The following is a 26,126-nucleotide window of genomic DNA, read 5'->3' on the forward strand; positions in this document are numbered from 1 at the left end:
CCCACCTACAGCGCAGAGCCCCTTCACTCGAACTTGCAAACAGAAAAGATAGTGGAGCACTTTTGCCGACGGCACCACCTCCTTCATAATTACTTCATGGCACTACCCAGCACCATTTTTCAGTATTTTTCGTTAACTGAAGCTGGAAATACTCTGGCAGTCCAAAAGGAACGAATGAGAACGTATTTGTGACCAATTTGAATGACAGTATGACGTTAGAGAAACGTTTGTACGCATGCGCCAAGCAATTGATTTTTGTAATAAACACAGTTGTTCTCATGATTTTAGTGTTTTCTTTTAAATATTACTGTAGACTGCTTCGAAACTCTACAATAAGTTTGCAGAAGCTGGAAACTGTTTTAACCATAAATGGAGGATCAATGCGGCATGGTGGAACCTACAAATGGTAAACCATAAACCCACTTTCATATAATGAAATTGACCCTGGTATGGCAGCTATACATTTGTTTTGATTTTGTCATTAAGAATTAAACCTGAGAAATGGACAAAGCTCTTCATTTGCATCACTTTAGAAATTAGCAAGAAATGGCAGCAACAATTGTACATTTTATTTGAGCAAATTTAGTTTTTTTTTTGCATTTTCAGGCGAAAGTACGCTCAGTTGTTCCCGCTCTTATCAGGACACGTCGAGTATTTTAAATATGATGGATCCGAACTCGTTTAATATGCCGCCCCCCAACCTACATTCCTCAAAGGTGATAAACCCGAACAAGGCTATATTTACGATAGACTCGAACACGGGACAGATCTTCATTGTGAACAACAAAGCGTGCCACTTGTTGGGATACACGTCCCACGAATTGCGGAACAAAAGCTTTTTCGACTTACTCAATTGTAAATCGGAGAGTCACATTTCCTCACTGGCGGAAATGCAAATTGATGTCGATGAGGGCAGAGTCGTCCTGCTCAGCGGCAAAGTGATAGAAATGAAGACAAAGCAGAACACCAAGATATTGGTTTCGCTCTGGATTCGACAAATAGACAACGAGGGACGAAACATAGCGGTCGCCGAGCCGGTCCAGCGACACATTTGCCAAATAAGTATTGACCGCTTCGGTGCGATAACCATGGCCGATGCTGCCACTGCAACAATATTCCTATACTACTCCACCGAGGATGTCATTGGAGTGAACATCACCACGCTGATACCTTTCATAAAGCTCCCAGATCCGGACAGCAGGGAGATATCGAAGGGACTGCGCAAGCAAAGAGCCACCGGACGCACCACGGACAATGTGAAATTCCCTCTGTGCCTGCTGCTAACTACACCGGAGCCGAATGCTTCGACGACGTACACCAGCAACACGTGCTTCAACATAACTGTCTGGGTATTCCAGAATCTCAGTGGACTCATTGTTGTGGATGAAATAGGCAACATTCAGACATGCAATCAGCCGTTTTCTGTTTTGATGTTCGGATACGGCCAGGAGAAGATAACCAAAATGCATATATCCTCGATACTGCCTAACTTTGGCAAAGATTTCCGCGAGGACAAGAGCCCAAATGTCTCGAATACATCCATAACCAGCAATGATTGGGAGCCCGACACAGATCCGTTTATCGTTGACAATGAGTCCTCGCTGCAATCTTGCAAAAAACTGTCCACAATCCCACCTGCAAGTGAACATTCCCTCAGCGATGCGGGACTCAATGGAGGAGCCCATGCCCAGGAGAGCAGCAGCGACATGTTCCCAGATATTCGACCACCAGAAGACCTGACAATCGATGACATTCTGACACCGGTGAATCCCTCGAAAAAGTTCCCCTCGGATGAGTATGAAGAGTCACCGACCCACCTGAATGAGATGAACCTGGACAAGGCCAAGTCCCCATCCACAGAGGCATGTGATGCCTCCGGCAGTAATGCAGCCACAAAGCTACTCAGCTCCATCAATGGAAATTTTCTGGGCGAGGCAATACACGCCGACGGCACTGTCATAGACGTTGTCTACTCGGTGCTGCTGCACGTGTTGCCCTGCTCGCGGCGAGTGTACTGCATTTGGGTGTGCCGAGACCCATCCAATCGCTTGGAGAGCGACAAGTACAACTATGCCAATCTCACATCGACATTCAACAGCATGGCCAGCACCATTGAGCAGTCCCTGGGACAGGTGATTAAGACGACAGCGGCGCAGAACTCCAGCAGACCAAACTCTCTCTCACTGATGTCCAAGTACGAGGATGAGCTCTACTCCGGGGACTACAGCAAACACTACACCTCGATCCGACAGATTGGCAAGGGAGCCTATGGCTATGTAAACATGGCTTTTCGGAACACTGATCGGCTGCTGGTCATCACAAAGTTTATTCTGAAGGAGAAGCTGTGCCCGCAGTTTATGATTAAGAACCGGGATGGTAAGGAAGTTCCTATAGAGATCCATCTGCTGCAGACTTTGGACCACAAGAACATCGTGTCGGTGTTGGATGTGTTCGAGAATGATTTGTTCTACCAGCTGGTGATGGAGAAGCACGGCTCGGGCATGGACCTGTGGACATTCATTGAGCGAAGGCCATTAATGGAGGAGAAGTTGGGCAGCTACATTTTCCGGCAGATTGCAGATGCCGTTTACTACCTGCATGAGCAGAAGATACTCCATCGTGATATAAAGGATGAGAATATAATCATTGATCATCACTTTAACATCAAGCTAATCGACTTTGGCTCTGCGACTTTCATGGAGGAGGGTAAATACTTCTCCACGTTCTACGGCACGACCGAGTACTGCAGTCCCGAAGTGCTGGCCGGCAATAGATATGTCGGTCCCGAGCTGGAAATGTGGGCACTCGGCGTCACTCTGTATGTGCTGATGTTCTTTGAGAATCCTTTTATCGATGTCGAAGATACTGTCAAGGCGGAAGTGCAAATACCAAAGATGGTTTCGGAGCAGCTGAGTCGCCTGTTGACTTCGATGCTGAACAAGGATCCCAAATATCGCTGCACAATGCTGCAGCTGATCAACGATCCGTGGCTCACGCAGGACGTCAGCTCCTCGCAGTTTAATTTCTCGTGGATTGTGCCGTGCAAGCCGCATGAGGCGGAACCGGATATTCACTTCATGGGCTACTACTCCAGCACATCCGTTCTGTCAACCATTTCGCCGCAGGAGAGCTTCTCGCACATCGAAGACAGCTCCATTGGGGGGCTGGACGAGGAGGCAAAGCTGCCGGCAACACAAAGAACGGGCCTTAAACTATGTAAGAATAATGAAGGTAAGCTGCAATGAGATGTCCGTTTATGTTTTCTTATTGACAATTAAACTTTGTTCTGCCACCAGCCAAACATAACAAGATGGAAACACTTTATGCAAAGCAATTTCAATTGAACTCTTCAATCAGCAATCACGAATTGAGGCTATCGCTGCCTGCTGCTGCGAGCCACACTGAATCCGGTAAACAGATATGCTCTTCAAAGTCGGAGAATGATATATTTAAACACAAACTGGAACCATGCGTCTCTGCCTATAACGTAGTTAGCCTGCACGACGTCAACACGAAACCTAAAACGCTGAACTTGAAGTAATAGTTTAAATAGTTTAATTATTATTTGTACATTTTAAGTATACTTACACCACTGTAAATAGAAGCAAAGTCAAGCTGGTAGCTGTATGTGAAGAAGACAATTAAAAGGAAGGTTCTGAAATCTTTTAAAATGAAGCAAATAAATCGATTATTACTGTTAAACTGAAAGTGTTTTCCATCAGGAATTGGGGGAGGTTTGGATAAATAACTACCAACATTTTACAGCGCAACAAATAACTGAATAACATTTTTAATTGCATCATATGGAATTCGTCAGATAATTAACACCTACACACATAGATATACAGTATACAATATATATATTTGACTACGAAATGTAAGCTGTAACTTATCAATTGTCTCAAAACAATTCAATGGAGAATGCTCTGCTTGTGCGACTGGATTGTGTTTTGGGTTTTCTGTTGTTTTGCTGTATGCCAAAAGCTCGTGTGTCATGTTTGGCCATGTACCATTGTACATATGTACATCCATCCAGTTAGCAACGATTGCTTAGTGAATACACTTCACAAACACTTTATACAAATACAATATATAATAGGTAATCACATGTATACTCTAAAAAGGTTTCTAAAATATGGTATTGGCGATGTCGTATTTACGATCCCAATATCCTCCAACGTAGTTCCAATCTTCGGTTTTGGTGTATGGGCTGGTTACATGCTTAAACCATCTGGAAGATCACAAGGAGTTAGCTGGAGTTTGTTTGGATTGGTTTGTGCTTCTTACCTTGGTGTCCAATCATCGCCATTGGTGCTTTTTCGATGCTTGCGTGTGTATCTTTGTTTCTCCTCTAGACGAGTCTTCTCCTTGGATGCACCATCTAAATTTCCGTCCTCAAGGTATAGTATATCAGGTCGCAGGCGCGAGTCGGTAGGGCAAAGTGTAAGCGGTGGTTTCATATTTTTTCCCATTGCATTAAGCTGCAGCGCAAAGTGTGTAAAGTGGTAGTACTGCAAGTAGATAGTTGGGTTTTTTGAATATATATAAATATAAATATATTATATATGCAGTGCTACCTCCTCGCAGTTGGAAGGACGTGGCTTGCAACTCCATAATAGCGTAGAGTCTGGCACATCAAGCGAATATGCAGAGTCGCTCTTTGGTATCTCATTTGTCTCTTGCTCCAGCGGTGGAATGCTGTCGTTCTGAAAAGTAATTCAATTTTCAGTAAGCCTTTCGTATCCGGTATTCTCAGACTCACATCTTGTATGGACATGCTGCGAAAAGAGCTCAGCTTGAAGCTGTTCAATTTGGAAAACATCCTCTTGGGGGTTCCATTCGGCGAATCAGCGGCCTCACCGTCTTCATTCTTTCTGGTGCCCTGCTTTATGTATTGCGAATAGGATTCGGCAGTGCAGCACTTGATAAAGTCTGTCCATTTGCCATACAGAAAGTATATGTTTTTCTCACTGAAAGTATAGTATTTAAAGGTTAAGATTTACTCTGCCGAGTCAAGCATTTGGATCATTTCACCCACCTCGAATCCCGTACAAAGCCCTCAACTCGGTGCAAGTGTTTGGCCCCAGATCCAGCTGATTTGAATGTTAGATTCGCAACGTGTCCGGTGGCATGATTAGTTATGACCATCTTGCCATACTGCTCAATCCAGAGTTTTCCGACTATAATATTGTGCACGCAACAGTTGACGTTGGTCCAGGTGTAAGTTTCATTCCATCTGAAAGAAAGTGGTTGACATTAGCATGATAAGAACATGATATAAGAACAAATACCCACTTTGGAAACTCAATGGTGACCGTGCCTTTGGGATTCACCTCCACACTCTTTCCCCAGAACTTAATTTTTGGGTTAATGGAACCATGGAACTTGAAATCATTGGACTCTGCGTGAAATGCAGATACTGGCGGATGGTGAGAGACCTGCTCACACACAATTCTATAGTCATCTCGCTGCAGTTCGTATGTTTCCCCCAAAAGTGGGTTAAATGGTTTTCCGAGTCGCTCCCAGTTGGAAGCCAAAGCAGAAACGGCAAAAGCTAAAAGTATTTAAAAATATTTTAAAAATAACTGATGGAACAAAAGTAATAATATTTCTACATATGTATGATCTGGTCACACTCTACACTTGTTATTGTTCTTTTTCGTGAATATGCGGACTTATCCATATGTACATACGTACGTGTAAAACATAAATATGGAATTAATTCAAATTCGATTGGACTAACTAAACGTGTTAAAGTTACTACATGGCTAGTCGTGAACTAAGTGCATAAATATGCTATCGCTTATATGTGATGCGTTCAGTTCATACATGTGTGGATATTGCATGCATTTGCTTTGTTTACAAGTGCACATGCACTCAATGAACTGCGGCGTAGGGTAATCAGCAACAGTCTGTGATTGTTTAAATGCAAAGTCGACAAAAAACCCAATTTCAATACTTGCCTGCAACATATTTCATTCGGTCTTCTGGAGTCTCCTGGTGTGCTGCTTGTGTCAACAGATGTGCATACTCCATATACTCGCACAGCCTCTGGAGGAAGCTCAGAGGTTCATTCAGCATTACCGGCATGGTAATTTTGCTCAAATCCTTTCCTATGCAGTTCTTGAGGATGGCCCAGATACTGACTTCCTTCCGCGATATCATTGGAGCTGGAAGCTCGGTTCTAGGAAGAGACATAAATGTTTACTTGTTATTACTTGTTATCATTCTTACAGTTGGAACGAAACGGAACGGAACTTACCTCTCGACACGTTCAATGGAATCTTCCTCTGCCATTTTAAAAATTAATTGATCGTATACTATTGATTGACTTTTGTGCTGCTGATTTGAACTCGTTGAAACAGTTGAATCTGCTTCGGCAATGACTTAAATGGTAGCGTTGGGAAGAGACATGTGGGCGAGTGAGTGAGTCCAAACTCTAAAAAGGGTTAAGTGAAGTATTAGATTAGATTTCTACTCGATTACACATTCTCGTATCTACACATACTATACATGTACATACATACGTATGCGTGTGCCAAAAAAGTGTTCTTCGTTGTTGTATGTTTTTGTACCTAGCTGTTAATTGCTGGACACCGTAAATCTTGTGACCAAAAATTGTCGTTCATTTATACTCCTAGTGCAAATCAATGCGCGCTGATTCTGATGTATGTATGTCTCAGGTGTTTTATAAAATCGAAACTTCCGCTTTGTTTTTCGTTACATTGTGGATTATCCAGTGGGTTAGCTTAAATTTAAAATTAAAATTTCGTGTTGTATCTCTGCCACTTACTTCTGTGCTTTAGCTTCTGGGGAAAATTTAATCAATAAAGTGATAAGAAAGCTCGACCGAGAGCTTTCACCTAACTTTTACAGAGATGATTTTATTGAATCGATTTATGAGTAGTCCAAGTTCACCGAGTTATATTAACTATTGCATAGATATGTAATTACATACATACGTACATATTTATGAATGTACATTTCCATTAATCAAACAATTAAGAAAGCTCCGAGTGACAGTTAAATGCCCATTTTTCCGCTTTTGTTTACAGCTTCATAGAAAAAGCCCAAAATTCATTGCGGTCATAAATGTTTACACATTCTGTTTGGTGTTCTCTGTAAAACACCTGATGGGATGACCTTTGTTTATTTTTAGCTTGTGGGGGGAAACCGCTATATCTATTAATTTATGGCCGCATTTCGCGTTTATGTGTACATAGATTTGTGGAGGTGAGAACGTGGGAGTGCCGCGATGAGTCGACAGGCGTGTGGGCGGTTTATACACAACATTGTAAACAAAATTTCATTCAATTCAAATCGGTATATTTTTCTGTTTTTTTGTTTTTGTTGTTGAATTAACCAGATAATGTATTCGATATATACAAGAAATAAAAACAACATTCTCTTATGCGTACGTCGGAGCTAATTGACTAAAATGTTGTGAGCAGTTCCTCTTGGATGCTATTCGATCGAAGCAGTTGAGTTGGTGTAGGTCCACCGGCAACTGTATTGAGAACCTTGGATGATGTGGCTGTGGCATTCTTGTGGTCATGATATTCATCGCAGAAAGACTGAAAGGGAAATAATTATGCACTTTCGAATGGAAATTGGTAGAGGTTCAAATATTACCTTCAGTCGACTGCCCAAAAAGATGGCCCTCTCTCGTTTTCTAACCATATAGTCAGAGGACATGAGCCATCTATGCTCCAAGCAATCTTCAGTGTATGGCCGTTTGCTGTAATGATAATAGCACATTGATATATGCATAATATGCCTTGAGTCTGTCTGGTGTACTCACGTTGGGTGACGCTTAAACAAGAGCATAATAAAGCGTGTCGCCTCGGGTGTAACTTCCCTGAACAGATTCTCGAATCTGTATCGAACAAAGGAAATATTTTGCTTGGTTTCGTATTCGTCGCTTCCGCGGAATGGACTGCATCCGGACAAGAGCAAGTATGTCAGCGCACCAACGGACCAAATGTCGCTCTGTGGGAATATTGGTTCGTCGTTGATCATCTCTGGCGGCTGGAAGTCCAGCGAGCCGCATGGCGTCACCTTGACGCCCAACTTGTTCACCTTCTTGGCCGAACCAAAGTCCACCAATTTGACTTGAATCGAGCGCACGGAGGCCATCACCACATTGTCGGGCTGTATGTTGAGATGGCAGTAGCCACGCCAGTGCAGGTATTGCAGTGCATCCAGCAGCTGGGTGACGACGCTGGCCACCATCTGCTCGGAGTACTCGTGGCGGCTGCTGAAGTAGGTGAGCACATCGGCTCCCTGCAGCTTCTCCATCACGAATATGGCAATGGGCACATTCAGCGGCTTGTAGGCACTGAAGAGTGCGGGTATGCGCTCGTGGCGCAGCGTCTTGAAGTTATCAAACTCGGCCACGACCGAGTCCTCGTTTTCGTCGGTCACCTCGAGTATCTTGGCCACCACCACTGTGTCGGTGGACTTTTGAATGCCCTTCACAATGGTGCTGAACTCGCCGCGTGCTATCTCCGAGATGAAGCTGTACTTGTCGCTCACGGAGGAGTCGGTCACCCAGTTGGGTGGCTCACGCTCGCAGTGATAGTCGGTGTGCACGCGCTCCTCTTCGGGTATCACCTGGTGACCGTTCTCGGTGAGCTGCTGTAAATGCTTCATTGCCTTGGTGATGTGTATTTTTGGTGCGTCATGGCCCACGGTGGATGCGGCCACGGGTATGCCCATTTCGCTCCAGCCAATGCGGTTCTTCGAGGCCAGCCTGAACTGATAGCTGGTGTTTGGCTGCAGATCGTGCAGCAGGTAGAACTCATGATCGATATTGTCGGCCACCGTGGTCCAGGCATCGCAGTTGCTCAGCTTGTACTGCAGACTGTAGCACAGAACCGTGGAGTGACCATCGTCGCGTGGCTGTTTCCATCTGAGCAGAATCTCCGTGCCGCTGTTGGCAGAGATTTCCGGGGAGTCGGGTGCATCTGGCAGTGTGGCCACCACGATGCGGCAGCGGGCCACAGTCTGTCCCACCTTGTTCCTAGCCACCACTTTGTAGACACCCACATCGAAGTGGAGTGCTGGCTCGAAGCGCAGAATGGAGCGTCCATCCTCATCGACTGAGATTTTGATGCGTTTGCTCTCGGACAGAACCATGTCGTTCTTGAACCACTGCACGCAAGGCTTGGGATCGCCCACAGCAAAGCAATGGATGTGACTGGGCTGGTTTTCGGTGATGGCAATCGTCTGCGGCTTCTCACGGAAGAATGGCGGATAGCCCTCGCGCTGCGTCTCAATCATGGCCTCGGCCTCAGTGTACTCATCCAGACGTGGGCCCAGCTCTGTGCGCAGGCGCCTTATGGAGTAGGAATCATTGGCAGCATACATGCTGATGCGACTGCGTGTGCGCTCATCGTCGATTTCCTCATCCATGATGTCAGTGAAGCGACGTCGTTCGCGGATCACAGGCAGCTACAGAAAGAGAAAGATTTGCTATAGTAAGACACGACTAGGAGTTCGTTGGGCTGCTGTACTTACCGACCAATCCACAGAATCGTTCAAGGCAAACGATGGGGAACGCCTGTGGGCCACCTTCATGTACTCACGCAACCTCACGGGGAAGTTGACATCCCGCAGCTGCAGCAAATATGTATCCGGGCCATACTGGTAACTAGAAATAGAAACAGGTAAGGAAATTGCAACGATCCACCACTCTATGGCTATACTTACTGGCTCTCCGATTGAATCAATCCCAGCTCGTAGTCGGGATGCAAGTATTTCGAGACAACTTCCTCGCGCTTTGCCCGCTTGCGTGGCTCTGGCAGGGGCTCTGGGGTCTGCTCTGGCGTGTAAACGTGTCCAGGGGGATAAACCATTTTGGATGGATGCTGGAAGCAGCCACTGAGGCGACGTCTGCGGAAGTAGTTCTTGCACGAGGCATTTGCATACCAATCCCTGAAATGATCGTAGTAGTTCCTCAGACGATCGGTGCGGATCTGATAGTCATGGTCGGATGCCTGGCGATCGAGCATGAAGAACCATGGATGCTTCAGTGCTGTCTTCACATCCATGCGCTCCTCCGGGCTGTAGAGCAGCAGACGGCTGATAAAGTCACGGCCATCATCAGAGATGTGTGTCCACAGCTCGTCCTTGAAGTCCCAGCGTCCCTCACGAATCTTGGTCAAGGTCTCCCTATCATCAATGCCCAAGAACGGATTGTGGCCACCCAGCAGCACGTAGGTGATCAAGCCCACGGTCCACATATCGTGGGAGTAGTTCACGCCCTCCTTGTTAACCACTTCCGGGGAAACAAACTCCGGCATGCCATAATCGAGAGTCGACAGATTGTGCTTGTTGATTTTACGCGACAAACCAAAGTCTGAGACCTTAATGTAATCACTGCCCACCACCGAAATGAGTAGATCCTTGATCTGCAATTGAGAATTAAATAATTAAAGATTGTAGTTTATGCACTTCCTTTCTTGCTCACCGTGAGACCCATGTGACCTACGCCCATCTCGTGCATGTGCTCGAGTCCCCAAAGAGTTTGCCTCACATAATTGGCAATGTCTCGCTCTGTGTAGTAGTCGCGTCGCAGCAGGTTGTCCCTGACCAGCTCGCCACCAGCTGCCAGCTCCATAATGAGTGTGACACTGCGGTCCGTGTCGTAGGCATCGTAGGGACGAATCAAGTGCTTGTGGTTGAACGTGTTCATCATCTCCAGTTCGTTCAGCATGAAGGGTCGCAGCTCTGGGCGGCCATACATGATCTTGGCTGCATAATTGTCACCAGTGGCACGCTCCACGGCATGGTAGGTGATGCCCTGAGTGCCGCGTCCAAGCTCATCGCCAATATCGTACTTGTCCTGGTAGCGCAGCTGCTTAGAACGCACATACGGATGTCGGCCGTAGGTCTTGTAGATGTACTGATCCTCATTCTCCTCAATGTGCACTGTGACCGAGGTGCTTATGGAGCCAGCTATATTTCTGGCACTAATCGAATAGAGTCCGCCATCCTTGATGATCGAATCGTGGATGGAGAGCACATAGATGTCGGGATCATAGGAGCTAATCTGTTGGCAGCAAAACAAAACTGTCAATGTATAAACCCGAGGGAGAAGTTCGATCAATATTCACCTTAATGCGCGATGATTCAGCAATTGGTTTCCAGTCCTTGTACCAATGAACCTCTGGCAGCGGAATGCCCACCAGCTTGGCCTCGATTCTTCCGTTCTTGCGTGACATAATGAAGGTTTCATCTGGTCGCTTCAGGAAACGCGGATGCTCGGCAATTTCCAGCCTCACGCGCTGTCTGGCCTCACCGTGCTCATTCGTAGCGACTGCCTCATACCAACCCACATCGCGATCCAGCATGCTATGGGTAGTAAAAATAAATATTATGGTAATTATTTTATGTTAGGCAAAGTAGCTTGAAGCTCACTTGTTGATGAACAGCGTGGCCTGGCCATTTCGTGTGTAGCTCTGATCGAATCTGCCACCCGACTCGATGATCATGTCATCGAAGTAGTAAGTCATCTTTGGCTTCGGATAGCCATAAACGAACCACATGAGCTCCGTGTTGTGTCCCTTCACTCCATAGCCAATGTCGTTCTCGCGCAGCAGGAATCTGTGTAGCAAAAATCAAACTAAGTTTAGTGGCTCCAACTCATACGAATCTGAAATTACTGTGGGGCCTGTGCAAGTCCATCATGTGGCGGCCGCTCAATATCAAAGTCCTTGGGGAAGTACGGCGAAGTCTCTGGCCTAAAGTCCGTGCCCGGTGGCAGGTAGGTGTAGGTCTTCGTTGGCTCTGGCACAAGTTTTTGCCTGTAGGTCTGAGTGTAGGGGCTGGGATCGCTCACACCAAACTTATTCTCCACGCGTATCCTAAATCTATAGTCTCTGAATGGCTCCAGATTGCGGATGTCGCAGGCGCAGCTGCGCACTCCAGTTCTCAGTGTACGCCAGTCACCTTCAGGCAGGTCCATCATTTCAACCTAAATCATTAAATCAATATTAGTTGGGGTTAGTGAAAGAGATTTTCCAATAATTTACCTGATAGGTGATGGGATAGCGTGGCGTCAGTGGCACCGATGGGTTCCACGACAGCAGCAGTCCACGATCGGTCATGCGGGATATGATTGGACCCTCGGACAATGGTGGCGGAGCACCGGACTTTTTGTACTTCTTGAAATCGGTGTATTGATCCTCCAGTGGCTTCTGCTGGCTGTCCAGAGCTGCAATGGAAAGAGTGTGAGCATAATCTGAACGCCAGCGAGACCAGCTACACCTACAGTCGTAGAAGAGTTCGGCGTGGCAAATGTCATCTCCGTATGGGTTGAAGATGCGGCAAGAATAACGGCCCACATCGTACTCGGTGACATTTTTGATGGTCAGCCGCAGCAGGCCGTTCGGCTCGATGTCAATCAGGAATCTATCCGAGGGGAAGAGTTTCTGATCGTTCTTAAACCACTCAACCTCTGGCTCTGGGTAACCCGTGGCACAGGCAGTGAACTTGGCAATCATGCCCTCATAGATGTCACAGTCGCCAATCTTCTTGAGGAATACTGGAGGCTCCGAACGCGAGTGCTTCTTGCTGTATGCAAATGGAGTAAGTAAAGATTTTATAGCCTTACAATCTAAAGAAGGAATACTCACATTTCATTGACAATATCGAGACGTCCCTGGGTAATGTCCTTGCCCTCCCTGTTGCTGGCGATACACTTGTAGACGCCTTGGTCTTCCTTATCGCAGTTGTTGACAATCAGCATGTGATGATCGCCATCGTTCTTGAGGATATACTTGTCCGACTTGGGAATGGGCTTGTCCTGGAAGTACCACACCAGCTCGGGATAGGGCACACCAGAGACAGTCACCGGAATCTTGGCATTGTTGCCAAACACCTGCTGCTGATCGGAGATCTTTTGTGTGAAAACTGGCGGCTTGTACACCTTCCTGACGTTCGCATTGCAGGCGGACGAGTCCTCGCCCAGGGGATTGGCCAGCAGACACGTGTAGTTGCCGGAATCGGCTGCCTCGGCTGGCTTTATGCTCAGTCCAATGTGTTTGCCATCGCAGGTCATCAGCAGACGCTCGCTGGGCGTGAGCGTGACTCCATCCTTGGTCCAAATAACCTCGGGCATGGGGTTAGCAATGAACGGCGCAGACAGCACGAGCTCCTGACCCTCGTCGGCATTCACATCCCTGAGGGCCGAAACAAACTGTGGCGCTTCCTCTGTGGCTGTTTCGTCCGCTTTGGGCGCCACATAGAGCTTGGCCTTGGATGCTGTGGAACCCTCAGAGTTCTGAGCAATCACCTCGTACAATCCAGAGTCACCGGGCACGGTTTTCTCTATGATTAGGCTCGTGCTGTTGTCCGGATTCTCGACAATCGCAATGTGCTTGGGGTCTGGCAGAATTTCGTGGCCATTGTGGAACCATTGGAGTTTTGGCTTCGGATTGCCCACCACCTTGATGTCCATTTTGACAGGGAAACCTTCGATGCTCGCTGAATCCTGCAGCTCGGCCACAAATGCCGGCTTTGACTCCTTGGGCACAATCTCCACCTTGGACACACCTTCCACCTCTCCGCCCTTGTTGATTATCAGACACTTATAGACACCAGCATCTTGGGGTGTTGCAGTATCAATGCTAAATATGGGATAATCAATTTAGTGTGTACTTTGAGAGGCATGTCACAGCTGCTACCTCAGTCCAATCTGGCCATTGGGATTGTTGATAAAGTTAATCTCTGGGCTGGGACGCAGCAGCAAGCCGTCCTTGTACCACTTCACTTCGGGAGCGGGGAAGCCAAAGACTTCAGCCTCTAGCTTCAGAGGTTCACCCACGACAACAGTTTGGCTCGAAATGGGTTTAAGGAAACGCGGCTGCACCTCCTCAGCTGTGGTACAAAGGAATAATCTTTAGTGGGTAGCGGATAGAGGCTCAAGCACTTACGTTTAACAGCCACAGCACACAGTGCCACCTTCTCTCCGTGCGGATTGGATATGATTAGCTTGTAGGCACCCGAGTCGTTGGGTTCGCAGTTGTTGATCTCCAATTTGACCAAACCCTCGGGGCTGGTGGAGATCTTCACACTAAAAAGAGAGGTACATCATTGTCTGTGGGGCTAGTCGTGGCTGTGGTGTCTTACGCTTCGCTGGGCTTCACTTCCTCGCCATCCTTTAGCCATTGAACAGTGGGCAATGGACTGCCATCCACGGTGCACTCCAGCACGAGCGGTTCGCCCTGCAGCACGTCCAGCGCATTGTCCAGCTTCTTGACAAAGCTGGGTGCCAGCGACAGCAGCGCCAGCTTGAAGGGTGCTTTGGTTACACCAATCTCATTGGTGGCCACACAGGTGTACTAGAAGCAAGGGCACGAGTTAATTATAACTGATTATCCAGGAATATTTCACTTACTGTTCCCGCATCGTTTTCCCTGAAGGTTTTTATATCGAATACACCTTCGATTTGGTCGGAGCCCTTCTTGGTGTCCTCTTTCTTGTAGAGCTTGTCCTTGTGCGGCTTGTTGATGGCTTCCAAATTGATGGGCTTATCGTCCTTCAGCCATTCAAGCGTAGGCAGTGGCACACCATGGACCAGAACCTTGGTGGAAACTGGCCGGTAATCATGAATGCTCTGGCTCTCAGGATTGACAATGAATGTGGGCTTCTCCACTGTAACATTTTGTAGTAATTAATTGTAGGGGAACACCAAGGGTATGGGGAAAAACCTACCCAACACAGACAAGTTAAATTCAACACTGGATCTGCCCTCGCTGTTGACCGCGGTAATGGTGTATTTGGAGGATTCGCTGGGAGAAACTGCCTGGAAGACCAGTCGATACTTGTCGGCATCCACGTCGGCAATTACCTCGCAATTCTCGTTGTTGCACAGATTCTCATTGCCCCTGGTCCAGGAAACCTTCGGCTTCGGGTTGGCCAGCACCAACGCCTCGAAGCAGATGGTGTCACCGGGCAGGCACTTGCGATCCTCCAGGCCGGATATCTCTGGCTTGGCCAGCACATCTATCCAGCCGCTGGTGGCCAGCTCTCCGTACTTGTTCTTAACCTTCAACTCGTAACGACCCGAGTCCTTAATGTCAGCTGAAATCGAAAATGAAACAAGTGAAAAACTTTCCAACTCTACATTAAATAGATTGCAATACCATCCAAAATATTCAGCGTGCAAGTGTATTGCTGCAGTCCGTGCTCCAGTTCCTTCTTTTCCACCTTGAGCTTGAGGTTGTTGCTCTCCTTCACTGGCTGACCGTCCTTAAGCCACACAATTTCGGGTGCTGGATCGGCTGTGAATATGACAGGCTCCGACACCTTGTCGCCCTTGTTCACTTTAATGTCCTTCAATCCCGATCCCTTGGTGAGTAGCGGCTTGCGGTACTCAGCAACACCTTTGGGAGGAATAATATTTAATGATTTTGAAACATTTTTGAATGGATTATCCCACCTGAGAGTGAGAGATCGCCTTTATGCGACTTCTCGCCGCATTTATTCTGCACCACCACCTTGTACTCTCCAGCATCAACCAGATCTAGCGACTGCACCTCCAGCTTGTAATGATCCTGCAATGATTTATGAACAGTTTAACTCTCGTGGCCCAAAGATGCATTTTTCAAAAACAAACCCCATCAACGGTAATGGCCGTATGCTTATCCGCTGTAATTGGTTTTCCATCGTGATACCATATCGCTTCCGGCTTGGGTATGCCCGTGGCAATGACCTCATATTTGAGTGGAACACTCTCGAAACTGTGCGTCTGGAAGACGTCCACGTGCAGGATTTCAGGAACAGCTACAAGGAAGAGAGTTATCAGCATACGTAGATCTGGTAAATGCTAAACTTAATTGCTACTTTTTCACTATTATATATCTGTACAGAGAATAAGTACTTATAGTACACAATCGAATTGTTTTGTTAGTGTTTTGTGTTTTGCAGTGCAGCATTTATCCATAAAGTTGGCATGGCAACCTCTCAGCCTTTTCGTCACTGAAAGTACTGGAAACCCAAACCCGAAATTTTCAATAAAAAAAGATTAAGTAAATATGTTGAAAAGTTGTTCTTGCAGTTCCAGAAAGTTGTTGAAGATTTCTTCTTTCGCAGTATCCAGAATGCAGAGTATTTAGCTGCATCTTTTGATGATTATTTTCAAGAGCTATTTACACTAGTGAGCAAAATGATATCACCCCTAAAGCAGTGCCATACATTGTACAAAAAGACATTCAATGCTTAGAAACTATTTTTAGGTATTACTCGTGAGTGCTCAGTACGATTCGATGTCCATTCTCATTCCCTTTACACGATGCACACAGAGACAGCAATTTCAGATCAATTTACAGATCGGATGGTTAGTAGTGTTTTGTTTGTGCTTTGTACAGTTTTGATGATGATGAATGAAATGTTAATGTTAATGGTTGTCATGTTTGTTATGTTAATTTCTGTTCATTCCACATCCACATTATGCATTTTCCAAATATATATTTACAAGTATTACGAGTAGTATTTTATCTTATGGTTCTTATTGTTGAAATGTATGTATTGAAAATGTATTTTGTGGTTTACCCCCTTCTTCAGGCTGTTCAGTTGTCGCAATCATTGTTTTAGTCACTGTTTGTTCCAGAGACATTGTGTCGCTTGCTGTATCGAAATTTCATATTGTAGATTAGCTTATTTTCAATGTAATTTCAAAAGGAAAACCAAACCCCTACGCATTGTTCGGACACCTTTGCTATGCCCTAAATGTTTCCCCAATACAATAATATAGATAGAAATAAAGCGGCATCGATTCGCTTCTGGAAAACTTACTCAAAACAACGACCTTGCAGGTGGATGTCGTCTCGCCAATAAAATTGGCCGCCTTCACCTCATAAGTGCCAGAGTCTTCAGTTTTGGCCAGATTCAGCGTAAGATAATAATTCTCAATGCGCTGAGAGTCGCGGGAGATTTTAATGCGTGCATCTTCATAGATTTCATGGCCGTCTTTGAACCTAAACAAAAGACAAGTGGGTTGAGTAGTAGCTCAACTATTAAAATCTGTTTCACTTGCACACCATTTAATGTTTGCCTCTGGCTCGCTGTATACTTCGACCTCCAATGTAAAGGATTTGCCTTCCTGCACCTCAATATTCTTGAGACCACGCTTCACCTTCGGTTTGCCTTGAATTGGAAATATAAAAGATGAAGCAGGGAGTTGGGATACCCAAAAGTGCAGACCAACTCACAGTTGACGGTCACAACACAATTGTCCTCCAGCTTGCCGTAATCGTTCATGACTTTGCAGCAGTATGTGCCCTGCATGTTAGTTGCCGCCTGATTGAGAATCAATTTGAAGTCATTGCCCTCCTCCACATGGCGGACATCGTTGCGCTTCTCATCGATCTCAATGCCGTCAATGTACCACTTGGCGTGTGGCCGAGGATAGGCATCGATGCCCACAACCAGCTCCACATTGGAGTCTCCTTCCACCACGGTCATGTTCTTCAGCTTCTTGGTGAACTCCGGCGAGCACTTGATCAGCAGCTGCGTGGCGCTAGTCGCCGAACCGTGCTCGTTGGTGGCCTTGACCGTGTACTTGCCAGCATCCACTCGGGTGGCGCCACTGATCTTCAGAGTGTAGGCATTGCCATCGGTGCTGACGCTGTACTTGGCGTCAGTCAGCTTGATTTCAGTTTCATCGTGGTACCAGACGAGCTTCGCCTCGGGATAGGCATCAATGCGGACCGTCATCTGCACGTTCTCCTTCTCCCCGTGAATGTATTCGCTCTCAAACTGCTTAACGATCACTGGCTTCGATTTGACGGTGCAGCTCCAGTACTCGGATGTCTGGCTGATGTCGTTGGTGGCACGAATCGAGTAGTTGCCCGCTTGGGCGAGCTTAATGTCCGATATCTCCACCACAACCTTCTCTACGCTCTTGCCAATGGAGCTGGAGGTGATCTTCACGTTGCTCTCGCTGCTCACATCCTTTGCATTGTTGGTAACAATCACCGCTGTCTGCGGGAAGCCTTCCACTTCGATTTCCATTTTAATTGTCTCGCCAGCCGAGCAGGTAATGTCCTTGATCTTCTTTATCTTTGGTGGAGCTGCAAGGGAAGAGTAAGGAGTTAGATTTCCTCAAATTGATACTTGAAATCTCACCTTTTACGACCAGATTAATGGTCGACTCATCCTGTCCCAACTCATTCACAGCCTCAATGGTGTACTCCCCGGCATCGGCTGTGTTTATGTTCTTTATAATCAGCGACATGCTCTCCTCATCCTCGTACATGAACTTGTGGCGATCATCCACCTCAATGACCTCGCCCTCGTGCTTGAAGAGCACAGCTGGCTTGGGGAAGCCCTTGCATTGCAGCTCCAGAATGGCCGTTCCACCGATGCTCGTGTTTGCCTCGCGGTGTTCGATCACCAGCGTGGGCTTCTCCGGCTCCCTGTTCAGGGTCTGAATTGCACCCTGAACCGACAGCTCGGCACTGCAGGAGATATTGCCGGTGGATGTCTGAGCCACACACGTGTAGATGCCGGCATCCTCAGGCTTGACGTGCTGGAACACCAGAGCCAGCGAATCCTCATCCTCGCCGAAGAGCACCTTGAAGCGTTCCTCGGGATCGAACTCCTCGCCGTTACGCTTCCAAGCGAACACGGGCTTCTCGCCAGCTGGCAGAATCTGTCCACTGAGCGCACCGAATGGATTTCTGTCCTCTAAAAGTGGAATTACATAATGCAATCATGGGCATAACAATCTATAATCGATTACCTACCCACAGTGGTTACCACAGCATCACAGCTGGCATCGCCATACTTATTCGTGGCCTTGCAACTGTACGTTCCCGCATCACTTTTCTGTACATCGGCAATGACTAGCTCATAGAAGCCCAAATAGTCCTTGTCTCTGATGATTTGAATACGTTCGTTGATCTCCAGTATTTCCACTTCATCTTTGTAGCTAAAAGGGAAATAGAACTTGGATTAATTTGGAGCCCAAGCTGAGACTTTCGCCCTCTCTCTACTCACAACTTGACCCTGGGCTTGGGATCGCCTTTGATTTTGATCATGAAACGGAACAGCGTGTTCTCAATCATTTCAGCATCCTTCAAGCTAACCAAAAAGGCCGGAGCCACATTGGTTTTAGTTTCATCATGGCCTGGGGCTGTGTGCGGAACATGAATGAAAAACTCTGCTAGATTTGTAAGGAACCTCGAGCATACCTTGGCCAACTGCCAGCTGTGCCGATAGAGTTGTTGTCTCGGACGCGGACTGAGCGCGGATGGTGTAAGTTCCTGCATCGCTCTCACTGCAACAAAGATCTTAATGTGACAAAGGAAGGAAGCTCATTTAAATAATCTTGCGAACCTGCAGTTCTTGATGTCCAATCGATACGAATTCATTGGCGCACTTGTCTGAATAACTCGATCAGCCAAACGATCTTCCAGGGGCTTGTTGTCCTTCAGCCAGGTGACCAGTCCAGGCTGGTCCTTGAACTGGATCTCAAAATGCGCAGTCTCTCCAACTGAAAAGCACGAAGAAACCCGCGAACATAAGCAGTCTGATTAGCATTAAACTCATGTACGAAAAAACTTACTATCCACCTGGACGCTCTTGAGCATCTTAACGACCACTGGCTTGTCGACAGAGCGTAGGGGTCGATCCTCTAGTTGCCGGGAAGCAGACCGGATGCCAGCACGTGATTCGGCGACTGAGTAGGAAGCGCGGCTCTCAGCACGACTTTCGGCGCGGCTCTCTGTGCGGCCTGTGGCCAGGAGGGATGAGCGTGCCTCAACTTTGTCAACGGAGCTACGATCGCGTCTGGAGCTCACTCCATAGTGCTTCTCGGCAGTGCTGTCATACGAAGTACCTCTATCGTAGTTTCCAGTTCTGGAGGACGCTGGTGGCCAGAGCGAAGCGTGGAAAGGTGTTGAAAAGTATATTTTAATACGATTTCATTTATCCATTTACCGTAATGAAAAAATATATGCACTTGATACACATATTTCTGCATCGTTTTCTTGTATTCTTTAGGAACTGAATTGACTTGAAACCAATTGGGAAAACAGACTAGGATTGGAAATACATGTGTGTGGGATTCAATGGAGGATTGTATGAAGGTATAGGACACAAATAAATTGTTAATTAAACAAGCGGAGTCTGTGTGTGTTTGAAGTGAACATAGAAATGGTTGGTGTTTAAACACAGTTATTTACGAGGAACGGAATGAGGAACGGAACGAGGAACATGTGACTCTACAGCAGAGAACGTCACGCACGTACAAACATGTATGCACATGATATGCAGTGCGCTGGTGTGCGTAGACAGCAGGCAAAACGGAGCACACGTAACCAACGTGGAGAGCACATGAAATTCTCTGAATTCGATTTGCTGGAAGGTAATTAACGCAACCTACGTATTCTTAACATTTTAGACATTTATGAACATTTAAAACAGGGGCATCCATCCCAACGATCGATAGTCACACAAGTTACTTTAACATACAAGTAAATACAAATTAAATTTAAAACTGAAATGGAATGGAGTGGAACAGAGAGTCTGGAACTTACTTTCATAGCGCCGTTTGGAAGCCACTGAGTAGCCAGAATAATAATCATCCATGCCACCGACGCTTTGGCCTCTGGCTTCAAAATCTGCACTTGGCTCTCTGAAATCGTCAGCAATAGACTCAGTATAATCGCGATCAAGCTCATAAATGTTAACAGGCTCCTCGATAATCTCATAGATGGGTCTTTTCTTAACTGGCGGGGTGAATATGTGCAAGAAGTCGCGTGCTTTGGCCTTCTGCACAGTATCCTGTGCATAGTTAGTGGAGTCCTTCGACTTGAGAACGGTGTTCTTAATGCTTCGCATTTTCTGTTTTGCATTGCGAAGCGAGGTGTCCGACGAGGACACATCGTAGATGCCCTCGAAGAAGTTCTGCGTCTTCTGCTCTAGACTCTCAGTATGGACTAGAAGGCGCTTGATGGTGGGCGGCGGCGGTGGAGGCGGTGAGGGTGGGCGTGCTTTGACAATTAGTATCTCAATGGTAGTTTCATACGAAATGAGCGGAAGCGGTTGGAAGAAGCCGGGCATACGCGTGAAATGAGGCGGAATTGGAGGCGGAGGCGGCCCTGTCTGTTGCAGGTGTTGATTAGCGCCGCCCCTATCCCCGGCGATATTGGCAAGTCGGTTATTCCAAATGGTTAATGAAGCATTATCGGTTATATTAGCGGTGTATCCATGTCGGCCCTGCGAACCCCGCGGCGCTGTGTCGCTGTCCTGCAGGGATTCGCTGTAGCCAACGATATCTTTGAGCTCTATGGGTCTGTGCTTAGTTACAACAGTGTTATCGTGTTCGCTTTTGTTTTTGTTTTGGTTTTTGTTTTCGTTTTCTACTGGATTGTATACTTGGATTTTTGGAATCGAATATTGTGAAGTATTGGGCTTTAGCTCTTCGGGGCTCTTACCAGCTAATGTCTCTTCAACCTGGCTGGTTTCTGTGGTGGCAGACACTTCTTTGAGAACAACCGATTCGATTGCAGCTGACTCAGTTTTCTCGGTTCTCTCAGTTACAGTTTGAGCTGCACTCTCGTGTACTTCTTGCTTTGCAACAGAACTGGCGACAGCCACTGTTTCGACTTCCCTGGAATGTGAAGCCGATTCTGGCACTGAAACTGCCTGCGGTTTGGGCTGCGGTGCAACCTCTTTGACTGGCGGAGCTGGCGATGGAGTACTCCTCTCTGGCACAGTCTTAGAACTAGTCTCGACTCTGGAAGCTTCTGTCTTGGTAGAGTACGACTGCGATTGCGATTGCGAGCTAGAAATCTGTACGGACTCGGACTTGGTGGTTATTGTCTTGGATGAGTATTGCCGGTCGTGCTGCTGCTTGTACAGCTCGATGGCCTCCTGCTCCAGCTTCAGCAGTTCCTGCTGCTCGAGCTGCAGACGCTCTTTGGTCTCCTTGCTCAGGAAGTAGTTCTCGGCCACATCGGAGGCACGAACACTAGTGCTGGGATCATGCGCCTCTGCGCGCTGTGGCAGGTGCAGCAGCAGTTCGCTTTCGGCGGCCACCTGGGAGGAGTCTACCTTCAGATCGTCAGCGTTATGCTCTTGCAGTGTGACGTCTTGGTTGACATACGAGGAGATCTCTTGGTACCAGTTCAGTGGAGCCGCCTCGCCGTGTGGCTTAATATTAATCGGAAAGATTGAGTTTGCGTCGGGAGTTTTCAGGCTGATTAGAATCTGTTTCTCATCGACTCTATGCTCGATATTGCAGAGCGGCAGCTTGACAATGTTTTGCAAAATAAACACAGATCTGCTCTCGGATATTTTGCGAACTTTGGTTATCAATATTCTAGACTTGAACAGAAAGCAGTAGCGCTCGTGCGCCTTGCCGTCTTTGTCGATCAAAGTGCACCAATCGTGCAGCAGGAGACGCCCCAACTTGTAGATGTTGCCGCGACAGCCCTCGATGCTGGAAAGAAATCTGTTGTCATATGCCCGACTCGGCACACTAAGCATTAGCTCTAGGGCCCGCTCCAAATCTTTAACATTCTCTTTCAAGCTTAGTGAGTATTTAATGAAGTCCTGCGAAAACAAACATTAATAGAGTAGTCTCTTGGCACGAAGCAGAGGATGGATGATTAGCTAGGCTGGCATATTATTCTGTGTGTGTTTGTGTGTGTGGTATATTGTTTATAAACAAAGACTGTAGAGTACCACACCAACTAGAAACGAAAATGTGATACAAATGTCTGTGTATGGGCATGTCCAAACCTTGAACAAAAGTTGATAGTCGTTTATGCGTTGAATGGGTAGCTTCAGATGTTCCGAAAGAGATTTATCGTCTCCAAGTTGTTTCGAAAGTTCCTGCAAGACACACAAATATGTTCTAGAAAAAGTTCTTATTGAATATAGTGAAAAAATGGAATAATCATGAATATTTGTTGATATTTTGTGCATCCGTTTGGGTTTGGATTTGCGCCAGTGCCCTCCCCCCGCTTGGCCATCCCATTCCATCCCATCCCATGCCATCCACGAGAGCATTGAATATTCACTTATACATTGAAAACAAAGTTTTTCTCTATCTCTCTCGCTGTTGGGTTATTTTTGGAACGATGTTTAAAAATTTATCACTTGTTGCAAAAATGGATATGTGTGCGTGAATGATTTTTCGGTTTGGAAAGACATAGTCAGATGTACGATACATATTTGCTATACCCATACGAATATGTATACTTAATATTTGAATATTAGTCGTGAAATGTGAAAGATGTTTAGATAGATTCACTCGGTCATGGACTGTATTATTTTATTCACTGTCCATATTCGTCGCATTCACTGCTGAACCAATTACAGAGCAGAGACAGACACGATCTGTGATTCTCTTTAAAGTCAATGTTACAATATATTATTTGCCCGTATATACTCCTCGCATTTGAATACTTTTAGATGTGAGGTCAAATATGTGTGTGGTGTCTGCGCACATATGTACATTCGTACATACATATATCTTTATAAATATATACGTATTAATGTATCTTTAAATATATGTACTATCGTGTATCGTGCACAGTAAAATGTCGGAAAAATATTGTTGCATAACGGATAAACGTCACAGATATTAACAAATTGATTTTGAATATTCTTTGCTGCTCGCTTCACTTTTTCACACACATCAAACGATCGATCGATCGACTTCAAATCGATTTATGTCGCTGAACGAAGAGATTTTCCAATACATAAATTCAAAGAGTTTCTATTTCTGTTCCGATAACTATCTTTGTGGATCCCATTTATGATAAATGGTGTAGGGAGTAGGTAGGTGGGAAGTTCAAGTACCTAAAGCGAAACCGTTACGTATGGGAATAATTAGCACGACACGACCGCCAACACCACTCGGAAGCAACTGAAAACTGCGAAAGCTTTGGGATAGAAAGCGTCTGCCTTTAAAAATAAACTGATATTCTCGCACATACTCTCGTACTCGTACGCATAATGTGTGCAGACGGATACGATCCAACGGATCCAACGTTTGGGCAGCTTGAATTCAACCAATAATAATTACACAAATAAAAGTCAAAGAAACGCAAGCATTATCGACACCAAAAATGATTTATGGGAAAGATCTGTGGCCCTGCCATTGAGGAGTTTACTCACTTGAAAGTATTTCTTCGCCTCTGGGTTGGAGCTGAGGTACTCCTGGGCCAGTGGCTCGTTCTGGCAGTATTCCACATGCTTGTCAAAGTCCCGCTCCAGCCGCAAAAAGGTTTTGGCCACCATATTCGGCTGATTGCTGTAGCACTTGAGTCCTTCCTTGAGCACGCTGTAATGGCAATGGAAAATAATTATACCATAGATAATCCTCTCCAATCTTTGTAGATAACTAACTTATTGTGAAACTCTGCAATGTGCAGAAAGTTGCAAAATATTACATCCTTGTTGTCTCTCACTGATCTGGGCACCACCGGCTTGTCAATCCCTTTAATATATTTCTCTAGCACATGCAGCAGGTCCCTGGAAAACTCCTCCTCGGTTTCCACCAGCTCCCTCAGTATGGTGCTAAAAATAGCCCAAATAATGATCCAATAGGTAGCTGAGATCTTTCGTGGCTTACCGCTTTTTAAACTCTGCATCGCCGGTCTCTTTGCCATTGGAGCTATTCATGTTGGGATTAAATTCAAGTATTTCAATTGGCACCCAGCCCTCCTTGGGAGCATCCCCACTATCGAACATTCGCACAAAGCATCTGAAAGCATTCATAAATTAAAACTCTTTAGCTTTAAGCTCTGGTTAGTCCAACGTACCTTGATTTTTCTGTTGCCTTTGTGCTCAATAGTTCGACCAGGTCTCCGCGGGCCACACTGATCTCGTCCGTGGCCAATGTTTGAGCCTGATAGTCACGACTCACGAATACAATATCTGGTACCTGTTGATTAAACAAATAAACAAGTTGTAGTACTTCTTCGTTAAACGCATTCGAAAGAGCCACTGTACGCGTATCCTATGTACTTGGGAGAGCGCGGAAAGCTTTCCGTTTGTGCAAATTTATTAGATCTGGCCTCATAATATGTACGTACGAACACACGTACTGCGTGTAGCCAAATGGAAGTGTCTGTATCAGTGCTGAACAAAAATTAGCTCGTTAGCTGAAAGTCTATTTTGTGGCTGACATAGACACGCGGGGGGCATGGCATGGCTCGTCTATTTATTCCGCTTTTCAATTTGACTGTGCAAAGCTTGATGCGTTCGACATCAGCTGATTGCGCACAGTGCAGTGTCCACAGTGTCGTCTCTTTAACGGGATTTCATTCCGATCGTTCCGACACCTTTGACACATATGTACATACATACATACATACATACATACATATGTAGCTTGGTCCAACATTTATTATTTTGAGACAATTTATTGATGGAATTTTTGAAATATTAATTAATGCATTTATATTAAAATATTATTTTCCAAAAGAGTTCAAGTTTAACCCACAGCACGAGTTCGAAATTAAATTACATCAATTGTCTCTGATTTTATTCGAAAGTTTCACAGTAATGGGTGCTCTACTATATATACTCTCTTAGTATATGTATATGTACATATGTATGTAGGTTGCGTTGCACAAATGTATTAATAAGTAAATTTTGGCACATGTTCATATTTTCGCACGGATTTATGTTGTATGTTTACGCACTCGCGCGACCCGACCCGACCCTCGCCGTCACGCATAGCTTACGTTATCCATTGTAGTTCCGGATCTGATTGACTCTGTTATCCACTCCACTTAATTCACTTTACAGTCTCTGCATAAATGTATGCACTGCTTTCTGTATTGCATAACTTATTACTGCAGGCAGCTCAAAAATTCGTTTCTATATATTTGCACAGGGTTTTTGGATACGACAAATCAAAGGATTTTGATTGCTATGGCTGTGTGCACCACCGGAATTCGTTTGTCATAATTTGTGTTCGCAATATTCGATCGGTTCGTTTGCAGCGCCCCCGTATATTAGATTTCCCTATTGACAGACGGTCGTCGCGAGAAATGATGAAAAAAAAGAGAACCAGCCGCCGCGTGCAGATGCCAATGAATTTAACTGCATCCCGACAACTGTACGACTGATCGATATTTGCTGATCACAACAAAAGC

At 45.9% G+C, this 26,126-nt stretch overlaps 3 protein-coding genes across 11 annotated transcripts; 1 reads left to right on the forward strand and 2 right to left on the reverse strand.

The window, feature by feature from the left end:
- The first annotated feature begins 265 nt into the window (after positions 1-265).
- Positions 266-3,694, forward strand: LOC117591367 (PAS domain-containing serine/threonine-protein kinase). Its single transcript, XM_034284607.1, has 3 exons — positions 266-406; positions 607-3,231; positions 3,297-3,694. The coding sequence occupies exons 1-3, from the start codon at positions 370-372 to the stop codon at positions 3,539-3,541; spliced, it is 2,907 nt and encodes a 968-aa protein (XP_034140498.1). The 5' UTR covers positions 266-369; the 3' UTR covers positions 3,542-3,694.
- Positions 3,695-3,774: 80 nt separating this feature from the next.
- Positions 3,775-6,808, reverse strand: LOC117592446 (oxysterol-binding protein-related protein 2). 3 transcript variants are annotated; one of them, XM_034286211.1, is made up of 9 exons: positions 6,794-6,808; positions 6,263-6,439; positions 5,964-6,184; positions 5,296-5,554; positions 5,039-5,236; positions 4,763-4,970; positions 4,578-4,706; positions 4,288-4,511; positions 3,775-4,231 (listed from the first exon to the last, which is right to left on the reverse strand). In XM_034286211.1, exons 2-9 carry the CDS (start codon positions 6,295-6,297, stop codon positions 4,129-4,131), a joined length of 1,377 nt encoding a protein of 458 aa, XP_034142102.1. In that variant the 5' UTR covers positions 6,298-6,439; positions 6,794-6,808; the 3' UTR covers positions 3,775-4,128. The 3 variants fall into 3 exon arrangements, with proteins under 3 accessions (XP_034142102.1, XP_034142101.1, XP_034142100.1); XM_034286210.1 differs by having other exon boundaries at positions 6,576-6,807; XM_034286209.1 differs by having other exon boundaries at positions 6,509-6,807.
- Positions 6,809-7,309: 501 nt separating this feature from the next.
- Positions 7,310-26,098, reverse strand: LOC117592445 (obscurin). Of its 7 annotated transcripts, none has more exons than XM_034286203.1 (37): positions 25,713-26,098; positions 24,786-24,907; positions 24,596-24,727; positions 24,370-24,540; positions 24,139-24,304; positions 22,756-22,848; positions 20,547-22,566; positions 19,574-19,876; positions 19,345-19,501; positions 19,200-19,285; positions 19,006-19,141; positions 18,753-18,937; positions 18,133-18,693; positions 17,217-18,077; positions 17,046-17,151; positions 16,801-16,982; positions 16,558-16,632; positions 15,623-15,789; positions 15,446-15,560; positions 15,150-15,389; positions 14,719-15,087; positions 14,402-14,658; positions 14,137-14,345; positions 13,938-14,080; positions 13,689-13,881; positions 12,639-13,631; positions 12,275-12,576; positions 12,036-12,217; positions 11,667-11,977; positions 11,422-11,607; positions 11,118-11,355; positions 10,472-11,053; positions 9,712-10,412; positions 9,520-9,652; positions 7,802-9,453; positions 7,633-7,738; positions 7,310-7,574 (listed from the first exon to the last, which is right to left on the reverse strand). In XM_034286203.1, the coding sequence occupies exons 1-37, from the start codon at positions 25,719-25,721 to the stop codon at positions 7,434-7,436; spliced, it is 12,585 nt and encodes a 4,194-aa protein (XP_034142094.1). In that variant the 5' UTR covers positions 25,722-26,098; the 3' UTR covers positions 7,310-7,433. The 7 variants fall into 7 exon arrangements, with proteins under 7 accessions (XP_034142094.1, XP_034142092.1, XP_034142098.1 ...); XM_034286201.1 differs by having other exon boundaries at positions 7,434-7,574; positions 13,938-14,077; positions 14,134-14,345; XM_034286207.1 differs by having other exon boundaries at positions 7,434-7,574; positions 21,447-22,566; positions 25,713-26,097.
- Positions 26,099-26,126: the final 28 nt, after the last annotated feature.

The sequence above is a fragment of the Drosophila guanche genome, unplaced genomic scaffold (assembly GCF_900245975.1).
Source record: "Drosophila guanche unplaced genomic scaffold, DGUA_6, whole genome shotgun sequence".
NCBI lineage: Eukaryota > Metazoa > Arthropoda > Insecta > Diptera > Drosophilidae > Drosophila > Drosophila guanche.

Excerpts from the sequence above, each read along its gene's own strand:
- LOC117592445 (XM_034286203.1), bottom strand. Across the intron at positions 22,849-24,138 it reads AGGCGAAGAAATACTTTCAA|GAACTTTCGAAACAACTTGG; the intron begins GTGAGTAAACTC and ends TGTGTCTTGCAG. Across the intron at positions 15,088-15,149 it reads CACGCTGAATATTTTGGATG|CTGACATTAAGGACTCGGGT; the intron begins GTATTGCAATCT and ends TTTCGATTTCAG.
- LOC117592446 (XM_034286211.1), bottom strand. The coding sequence starts at position 6,297 with ATGGCAGAGGAAGATTCCATTGAACGTGTCGAGAG. Across the intron at positions 5,237-5,295 it reads GTCACCATTGAGTTTCCAAA|ATGGAATGAAACTTACACCT; the intron begins GTGGGTATTTGT and ends ACTTTCTTTCAG. Across the intron at positions 4,971-5,038 it reads GGCTTTGTACGGGATTCGAG|TGAGAAAAACATATACTTTC; the intron begins GTGGGTGAAATG and ends CTATACTTTCAG.
- LOC117591367 (XM_034284607.1), top strand. The coding sequence starts at position 370 with ATGGAGGATCAATGCGGCATGGTGGAACCTACAAATG. Across the intron at positions 407-606 it reads CATGGTGGAACCTACAAATG|GCGAAAGTACGCTCAGTTGT; the intron begins GTAAACCATAAA and ends TTGCATTTTCAG. Across the intron at positions 3,232-3,296 it reads ACTATGTAAGAATAATGAAG|CCAAACATAACAAGATGGAA; the intron begins GTAAGCTGCAAT and ends TTCTGCCACCAG.